This window comes from Suricata suricatta, chromosome 1 (assembly GCF_006229205.1).
Source record: "Suricata suricatta isolate VVHF042 chromosome 1, meerkat_22Aug2017_6uvM2_HiC, whole genome shotgun sequence".
NCBI lineage: Eukaryota > Metazoa > Chordata > Mammalia > Carnivora > Herpestidae > Suricata > Suricata suricatta.
In genome coordinates, this window is record NC_043700.1 from 125,411 (window position 1) to 135,547 (window position 10,137).

Consider the following 10,137-nt stretch of genomic DNA (forward strand, 5'->3'; position numbering starts at 1 on the left):
ACAAGGTTGTGTGCAAGCTCGGCATGGTCCTGGTCCTTTCATGGCTCCAAACCGGCCCTGGTGATGGCGCCCTGGAGAACGCAGCGAAGCAGGGCCCAGTGTGGCTGTCCTCTGCAGCCCGCGGTGAAGGCGGCTGGAGGGAAAGGCCTGTGTGGAAGCTGCTAGAGGAAATCGTCAGGGAGCTCGGCCTCCAGAGGAGAGCACGTAAAGGGAAGGTGTGCACATGCCCAGGGGGCAAGTTACTGAGCTTTGCAGAAACTGCTCCTAACATCTCCTCTGTGTGCCTGTGTCCACGTTGTGTGTTACCCTTCACTGAAGAGGACAATCTGACCCTGCCTTCTGGAGCTAGAGAAAGCTGCGATGCAATTCTGGGGCGAACCCCAGAGACGTCCCCCAGGGGTCCGTGACAGCTGTGTCCCTGACATGGACATGCCATCTGCAGCACGCCAGCTGCCGGGACACCACAAAACAGATGTGCTCTCCTGTCCCTAACTTCCTGGTGGCTGTGCTCTCCGGCGGGTGGGGTGGGGGCGCGATATGCTGAACCAGATCAACTATTAAAAACATACATTACATTCTAAGGTGACAGACATGATGTCTCAAGACAGATTCTAAGCGCAACTATATTAAAGTGTTTGAAAAACACCACAATGTGTATAAAATCCAGCCTAGTTTTCTGCCTAAACTTAGTGTGAAGTTTAATAATCCATTGGGACCAGGTGAATGCAATTATTAAAAAACAACAACCACCACCGAAGTGTAAACATGTCTAAATTCCACACCTGCCTGTTAATGAAGACAAGGCTGGAAATGACACCAACTCAGTTCTCAAAGGAGGAGGGAGAAGAGTAGGCAGAGGGGCAGACAAAGCGCAGCCCCTGGTCCCTCTCTGGGGAGGCTGGGCTCCACAAGCGGCCTCTCTGCCAACGCCTTCCCGCACCAGGTTAGAGGCTAATGGAGCATGAAACCCAAGCTCTTCCCAGCCTGCCAGCCCCCAGGCACGCAGCACCCCATTCCTGCCCCCTGGGGGCCACCTCTGGAGCCCCTGGAGGCCAGGGCCCCGGGCCAGAGAGGGACAGCCGTACAGACCACGCTCCCAAGGAACCGTGTCCTGTCTGTCACCTGCTGTGGCTCCTGCTGTCTCCTTCTTCCAGGCAAGTGTCAGCTGAGGGAGCCTGGTCCATACTGTCCGCCGTGCTTCCTCTCTAGGGAGGCACTGGAGCCCTGACTGGGCTTGAGCTGGGCCGAAACTGCTGTTCACATAACACCAAGGGCTCTGACCCCAGTGACGTGGCCATACTCCTCTCTTCGGCCTGGGGGATGCCTGTGAAGAAGTGCCCCAGGGGCTCAGGGGCTCAGGGGCTCCACGAGTCTCAGCCACACACTTGTGACTGGGCTCCCAGCCCTCCTGAGAGGGCAGAGGTCGGGGATGAATGCCTACATTAGCACCGTTCCCCCAAACACTCACTGCGTGATCCCCAAGTCAGGCTAGGTGCGTACTTTCCCACTGGAGAGGCGCGTCTGAAGCAATGGCATCAGTTCCAACATCTGAACGTGCACCTGCATCTCTGCATCAGGGATTCCATCCCCAGGCTCTGTCCTCTAAACCCGAGAAATGCAGATGCAGACCCTGAGTATCTCTCGAGAAGCACACAGTGTCTGCCCCTTTGGAAGACCCTCCTTGGGTCAAGCTGACCCTAGTGAAAAATTACCAACCATCGTTTCACTCTTCATTTCAGCCCTTCTGCTTGAACCATCAAGGGTTGGGAAATTGAGCTCTGGGAGTCCTAGGACGTAACCCATAAACTATAACTTAAAGGTTAACTTGTTTTCTAGTACTGTTGCTAGATCCCACCCTTTAACCACAGAGTTCTCCCTTCTGTGCACCTGCTTCACCTCCCCTTCAGACCTGTGATTGCTCACTTCAAATTTCTCCTAAGACAAAGAACTCTAAAATTGATAGGTCTCTACCAAATCTTACGTTTGTGTGTCAAAATTTGATTGGCCACTACAGAACACTGTAAACTATGATCAGTTAACTAAATGATGACTTACTTGCCTTGCCAAAGCCCTTAACAACCCTGAGCTCCTGCTCGGCGGTGCTCTCTCCTGAGGACTTGCCACCACCCGGGAGGGGTTGTTCGGCCGAACTAAAATAAACCCACACACCATCTCCGTTTGTGTCCATGGGTTTCACTCCCAGTGACTCGCTTCAGGAGGGAAAGGTCTGACACCTTGAGTAGCCCAAATGCCAAAGTACCTCATCTTTTTTTTAGCATTTGCTAGAAGGTGGAGTTTTAGAAATACCATCCCAGAGACCAGCAAATCTCAGTCTGGAAGAAGGAACATGAGGGAGCAAGTTCCTGTGTCCCCATAGTTAGGATCCTGGATCGAGGCTCACCCAGTAAGAACTCAGAAAAGGATTTGACATTTTTGTGAATCACGGAACATTCTGGAATCACGTACTACTAATTACAAACAGGGATTAAATGTTAACAAGCCAGTGTTGGTGGAGAAGTTTCGGACACCATTATTACACATCCATCTGCCCAGGAGTCTGAAGCTTCTTAGCCTATTTCACATTCTGTTTCCTTTCACTGTGTGAGGCACCTCTCTGGAATTTTACAGACATCGCACACAAAAGAAATACTTGTGGATTTGATTCAGTTGCTGGTGTGATTGATCAGAATGGAAGCAAATGAATGGCCTGCTATAAACCAATACACTGACCAAGAAAGTGTCAGGTTTCAATTACAGAAGGAGACAGTTTAAAGACGACTTTAAAACCAGAAACGGACACTTCCCTGTCTCCTCTGCGTGGGGTTGGTGCTCGGGAACTCAGCAACCCTGCAGGTGCCCACGCCTACAGTGGGTTTTCTGAGCCTCAGCGAATTCATCTGTTCCTTATCAGGTATCTTCCTTACGCTCCTGATAACATTGGATATGATCAATCATTTCAAGCCTCCTTATCTCTTTCCTCTGCAGCATCCAGAAACCAGCACACAGAGCAACAGAGGGACAAACATGACCTGGGAGCGACCCAGTGGGGCCTCCTGGCCCCTCTGTTCGCCCCTCATGTCTAAGAAGCCGGCACGGTTCTAGATCTTCACGGCTGCACAGGAAGAGATAAGCCAATGCAACAAAATATTTTAGAAAGGAACGCTTCACACACGGGAACGTGTTTCCTGTCTTCGTGTAATGACTTCCTCACTGCAGGTGCCACAGAGACACAGATCTCACAGTCCAAGTCCCTAAGCCTAGACCCAGCCTACCCCTCATGTGCACATGTGCATGTTCACATATGTGTGTGTGTGTGCAAGCGTGGGACTCTACATTTTCAGTGTCTGAACAACATTTGAAAGATTGAGCTCAAAAATAATCAACCTCATTCAAACTTTTCCTCCAAACGGGGACCATTAAATAGAGCAAACATCCTCGGTGCAGCCTAACCCCACTGCTGAACGTAAGTGGGAGACAGCCGATGCTCCCCGAGCTTTGAATAGCTCTGGAATCTTCGTGGAGGCAGGAGGAAGTTAGTGATGGAATTTTTTCTTCACGTAACAAACTTTTTTGACATGTGTGTGACTTCCTTTGGGCCATCTGGAACTTCAGGGAACGGCAGCTCCCTCAGATTCGGTTCATGTGCCTCAACCGTTCTCACCTTTGCAGGGAATCTGAACTGAACGGTGCAGGCTCACGGGCAGCGGTTGTGGAGTTAGGGGGCTGCCAAGGACCGGCTCTCAGAGCCCAGACACCATCTGAGGAAGGAGCTTGGGCACTGCTGCCACCCTGGAGAGGCCTCTGCTCAGACGCGCCCCGCACACTGGCCTCTGGGGCTGGGCCCGCCCCACACGCCGCATCTCTGGGGTACGACTCGCTGGTCTTTTCCCTGCAGTCCTTCCCACTGCACACCAGCTCCGGGGGTCTGCTTCTTGGATGTTTGTTGGGGGAAGCTGGCTCCAGGGTAATCCTGACGTGATTTCTGTGACAGCCTCAACTCTACAGAGAGTGCTGGGGGCCTGGGTGGGGAGGGATGAGAGCAGAGGCTGCAGAGGAGAGCAGTGCGAGCCAGGGAGAGGCACCTGTGGGCCTCTGCGCAGCTGCAGTCCTGACGAGGCCCCATGAAGCCCAGGAGACTGGAGGGGCCCCTCTGCAGCGACACATAGGTTTGGTCGGCCAGCGTCAGGCTCCCGGGCCCTTGTTGCTTTGCGGGGGCCATGGCGTGGTTACGGCCCTGGGCTCACCCCAAAATGACCGAGGCTGAGTCTCCTGGTATATCAGGCATGAGGGTGAGGTGCTCAGCACGAGAATGAATGTATCCAAGAAAATAAATTACTGTATAACTCCTTGCCTGTCTATGTCGTAGATGGTTGCATCGTACGTCACGTGGACCATCACGTGGATGCGTGGGTGCCCATCAGCCGGGGCTGCCCACAGTAACAGATGAGAAAAAAGGCCCATGTGGATGTCAGAGGTAAGCGCCAACCACAGGGGGAGCTTAAATATTGAATTTAAAATATTAAGTCTGTGCAAACTGTTCACGTAAATGGATTTAAATATTTTATAAACTGTAGACTCTCAGGTCAATTATTCATGCATTCAGCAAATATTTATGGAGTCCTGTGCCGCATGGGGTAGATGAGGAGATGGGGGGACCCTAAATTCACCTGGACAGTCTCCCGAAGGGCCTCCGGCACAGGTGTGCCCTTCAGTCAGTCCTGGGAAGTCCGCTAAAGATAAACAATGGCCCACACCGGGGTTTGTGTGGTCTTGATTCTCGTGTCGTGAGGTCACGTGGCTGCCGTAACCACAGGAAGCTCTCAAGTTAGAGGTTAGAAAAACTGAAGACTGCTGTCTAACCCACCCACGTGCCCGTGGCCCCGAGTCTGCGGTGGCCTCCAGGCGGGACATCAGTTCCAGAGCAGGTGGCCGCTGCCTCCCTCAGCCCAGCTTCCCTGGGGCCTCGGCTGTGATGTGCCAGCACAGATGGACGCTGCGCCCCTGGACGACACGTCTCTGACCACACAGACCCCTGCGGCCCTCATAGCCCGCAATGGGGTGAACCCCGCGCCCCACGGCCGTGTCACCGCTGAGCGTCCTGCCGATGCTGATCGCCTGACTTCGCTCTCCCTTCTTTAAAGTGGCTGACCCAGCCTCACCCCTGCTACTCCTTTCTGAACCAGAGTTTCATGCACCCTCTGGCTCCCTTTGCTTCTGACCGGCCTGGCTGACTAGTCCCCCTCGTGTGGCACATAGGCCTGATGGCCGGGCCCCTACCTCAGGCCCCGGGGTGAGCGTCCAGGTGGGATTTCCTCTTCTGGTGTCCATGGCCAGGAGATGATGTGGGCTCTGCAGGGTCTGCCCCAGTCTGAGCCTTGGCCAGGCTCTCCCACCGGGAACCTGCTGTCCCGGAGGCCAGCTCCCCGGAGCTGTGTGACACCCTAGCCTGGATATTTCTGAAATTAATAGTGTCTTTTATACTTTTGGACACCCGGTGCTTTCAGAGTAAAGAGCACGTGGCCTTCTTGGGGCTTGTCAGCCACCAGCCAGGTCCATTTGGGGTCCCCTCCTCTGTGTTCAGGCACCTTTCTGCAGTTTGGCTCACGGGTCCTGAGGACGGAGGCTGTCTTCCGCTCAGTGACCCAGAGGTTATAGTCCAAAGAAATCACAGGCAATTAAAATCACACAGACGATGTCCCAAGGTTTCCACATCCAGGCTGCGTGTCCTGACTTCTTCGGAAGTGCAAGTCCACAGGCAAAAAAGAGCCGCCACGCACGCACTCTGGAGACATCTGCTATCTCCACGGAGCTCAGCACCACAGCCAGACTCATAAAGGATGTAAGCGTCTCAGTCTTCATCCCTTGTCCCTAAACCTCAGATGCCGTATGTGGCCACGAGGTTGGTGACTTTGGCAGGACACCTGCTTCTGGGAGAGCGAGGAGGAGAGCCCTCCATGTCGCCTTGCCACAGGTGAAGGGCCTCACGACACTCCTGTCCAGGGACCTCAGTTGGATTTGGTGTCCTGTCAGCAGGGAGCTTGGACTTGGCACGTGCCCAACAGAGCAACGGGCTCCCCGTGCTTCTATGTGACCGAGAGGAAGACCATCAGCATGTACCCCTGGCTCAGTTCCAGAGAAGGCCCCGTCCATTGTCCATCCGTCCGTCTGTCCATCACGCACGCCCCCATCACGCACGCCCCCATCACGCACGCCCCCTGTTAGGGAGGACTGGATGCCCAGGCCCCCGGATGTCCACATACTAATCTCTAGGACCACAACCATGTCACCTTACATGCCAGCCTTGGGTTGTGTAGGGCCGATGGCATCATGGGCCCGGACAGGAGGGAGACAGGGCACCAGAGTCAGAGAAGGCGGCCTGGTGGGTGATGGGAGTGGCCGTGGGGCTGGGGCTCGTCAGGAAGGCATTGAGCCCTACAAGCCAGGGCGTCTTGGAAACGGACTGACGTGCCCCGGAGGGACAGGATACTATCGAAATATAAACAACAGAATAAAAATAAATTTATGGCTGTTTCCTCTGTCATGCTTTGTATGGATTTTCCCTTTGTTTTAATGGCTTCTAGAATCAGTGGTGACACTTGTTGAGAGAACTTTTGAGCCAGAGAAAAGTCATTATCATCCAATGTTATAGCATTCTCCTCCACGATATCAATGACATTCTCTCCCTGTAAAAATTGGGGGAAATGCATATTTAGACAAGTAAATCTGTCTGATAAATCATTTCATCGACGAGAAAGAAACCATGTGTGACATGGAAGTTAGAGGTTTTGAAAACCACTTCATTTAAAGAGGGGACACTAATCGATCGTGGGTTTTCATCATGAAAGAGACAGTGAAGGAGAAGAGAAGTAGGTGGTCTCGTCCACCGGGGGTCCCGGGGCAGCACGGAAACAGACTCTGTTTCGGCTAAATGTCCACGTGCCTTTATGGGCCGAGGGAGAACGCAGGTGACCTCCAGTTGCCCCAAGTCAGCAGCCCATTCCTGGCAGCACCCACCTGTCAGTGTTTAAAACAGAATGTCTAATACATATTTTAACATTCTTGATAAACCTTTCATGCAAATCCTTGATACTTAATGATTACTAGATGCCCATTAAAATTATACGTCTGCACTTGTTTGCAGGGACACAGCCCAGCAGCAGCGGCTTCTGCTTGGCAAGCGCGGAAGAAGAAACATATTTAAATACATCTGAGACTCCAAATAACTGCTGCGAATGATTTTGAAAATAGCTTGTTTTGGAATTATATTCAAGAGATAGTTTTAAAACCATAAAAGAAAATCAATTTGTCAAAATAATCTGTCTCTGTCTCCACACACACACGTACACACCTACCCACAAACAGTAACTACGAAAAGTCAATGTCGCTCTACGACCTTCTCAAGATTTTTATGCGAGATGATGGGGATCGCACTTGCCTCGCCGACAGGAAGCTCCGAATGCGGTCAGGGGCCTGGCGGGTGTTACATCCTGTCTTGGACAGTTTCCCCCCATACTTCAGTTTTTCTATGGTGGGGAGTTTTCATTCCTTTGGCGTTTTCCTCAACCGCGATAACTAGGCAACTGCCGCACGCCCTCCTGGTTCTTTCTAGGAAGCGAGACCATCAATATGCGCGGCGCTTAGGGTAAAACTGGAAACGGCGGAATCACGGCTCCGCTTCTGTTTGTGCAGACTGAGACCGCGCTGCTGCCTCTCCTGGAGGCTCGCTTCCCCTCCTCCAGCCCTGCACCCCCACCCTGGCCTAGAGGCGGCTCCGTAACCAGGCCAAGGTCTGGGGACTTACTGGTGCGTCCATGCTGCAAACACGCCGAGGTATTCGGGAGAGGACGTGAGCTGGGATTCTGGGCCGAGCGCCACTGCTCCTTGCACGGTCTCCCCATTACGACAGACACAATGAAGTCACCTCCTGCCAGGTAATTATGGTTTCAAAGCATTTCTGAAGACTGTGAAAGTGCTTAATTGTCACTTGCTCACAAGAGACTTTCAACAAATCCTGGCGAGTGGATCAGTATAGATCTCCGCAAGTGTACTTTTCAGGATGCAGTGATTGGAAGGCTCATTACTTCCCTAAGTTCCTGTTTGGCCATTTCCCACAAAGAGCAGGGCGTAGGGGGGTGGTCATGACCTCGCCGAGGGAGGTCACGGACTTCCTAGGATGCAGGGCAGGTAGGAGGAGGCCCGGAGGCTCAGCACCACCACCCACAAGCCCCGCCGCGGTGGCGTGGTGACAGTCACAGACCCGTAGCGTCGCACGAAGCACAGCACTGCCCTCCCCGTCCCACAGCACTGTGCTTTGGGGCCTGAGCACCTCTTCCCACACCTCAAGGCTTCACTGTCAAGAAGTGTCACCCCCACGTGTGGGTGCCCCCAAGCCACATGAAATGACTGAGGACCACCCCACACGCCCTTTGATAAAATTTTCACAGCTCCACTGCTTCTGAAAACTGAGTCAGCAAGTCCACCAGCCTGAGATGCTCAAGGGCTGGCATCACAGCACGAGGCTGGCATCCAGGTGTCCTCTGCCACCGGCTCCTGGCCTGGCACATACCGCACGCTCCTGAAGCGTCAGGACGGCAGGCTGTGTGCTGACAGGGTGGAGGCACCCCTCCCCGAGCTGCCGGGGCCCCCCCTCCTCCAGTCACCCTGCTCCCCGTCACTCCCAGCTCTCCTCTCTGACCTGTCCCTTCCCTGCTCCCCATCACTCCCAGCTTTCCTCTCCGGTGTGTCCCCTCCCTGCTCCAACGCACCCGCCGCTTCTGCCTCTGACAGTGTTCAGACATCCTCGCTCCCAACACTTCCTGTTTCTGACTCTCTGTGCTTGGCCTTCTCATGGGGCCCGATGGGCCTTTAGGGCTGACGGTGCTCACGGTCTCCCCGGGCATGTGTACTCATTATGTTACACCAATAGGAACAGCACAGTGAAATCTCAATGTGTCGTTTAGGTGTTAAGTCTTCAGAGGGCGGGTGTGGTTTTCCGGAAGAAGGGAAGCACACCGCACCACGGAAGAGGATGAAGGAGAATTTCCAGGAAGGAAGGGCGTGCTCCGGGCCGGGAGTCACGTCACGGATCTGCCCCCCCCCCCCACCACCACAGCAGACGCGCAGAGCCGACTGGGAGGCGCAGAGTCTGGGGCCCCTGCACATCCGCTCGCGCTTCACCGCCAGCCATTAAACTTTGGTATTTCAAGCACAGCCACTTTCCACATGTCAGCCCTTAAACTTTTTTCCTGCAGAAAACTTCCGAGAAGTCATACCTGATTATTTTAAAGAACTCTGATAACTAAGAGGTTGCATTCTAAGAAGAAGAAATGTTATCGACAAAAGAAATGTTTCAAAAGACCACTGCAAACAGGAAAGCAGGACAAGAGCCATTCGGGGAAGTTACCAAACGTGCGGAGAACGTGTCGCATCTGGGGTGAAGGTGCGTCCGCTCCTCTGGGAGGGAGACTGCACCCCTGCACGGTTCTCACCAGGGAGGGCGGGGAGGGCAGCTTTACCTGCTGCGGATCTGACGGTCGAGGTGGTGTTGGAGGGTGTCATCACGGGGATACATTCATCGTCCTGGGAGTAACCGGCTTGGATGGCTCGCAGGTAACTGTGGCTGCGTGTCCGGAAGCATCCGGGAAGGTCCAGGGCGTCCATGGCCTGGGATTCGACCTCACTGAAGACGGACTCACACACCGACTCGAACTGCCCGTTCATCTCTGCCTCGCTCATCTGCAACAAGAACGCACAGGTGACGGTGACACAGGCCGGGGGTCGTGGCCAGGTCCCGGGAGAACGAGAGAGAACAAAACACACCCGACCTTTGGGTGCTGTCTCTTCAGCAGAGTGAAGTTGAAATTGGCCTTGGGGCTCCATTAAGCTTAGGGAATGGCTCTTACTGGGTTATTTCTCACAAACACTGAGAAAAATTGTCTCTGCCAAGATGTTACTGAAATCCTGAGGGCCCCTGAGGGCGGCTGAAAGGGTGGCCTGCTGGAAAGCCCAGGACAGGAGGCAGAGGGCGGGTGGAGCACGGCACCTGGGCAGTGAGCACACACACGTCCCCCACATGTCCCCCTCGCCCCCCACCCGGCGCCCTGACTCCAGCGCCTCCAACACCGTCCCAGGCCCCCC

General features: G+C 54.0%; 1 protein-coding gene across 2 annotated transcripts in view; it reads right to left on the reverse strand.

Moving 5' to 3' along the window:
• Positions 1-10,137, reverse strand: part of DLGAP2 (DLG associated protein 2) — a 648,525-nt gene that overhangs the window by 44,706 nt on the left and 593,682 nt on the right. For both annotated transcript variants that reach the window (XM_029933318.1, XM_029933322.1), the window contains one exon: positions 9,516-9,735. In XM_029933318.1, coding sequence (XP_029789178.1) covers positions 9,516-9,735 — 220 coding nt within the window. The remainder of the gene's footprint in view (positions 1-9,515; positions 9,736-10,137) is intronic.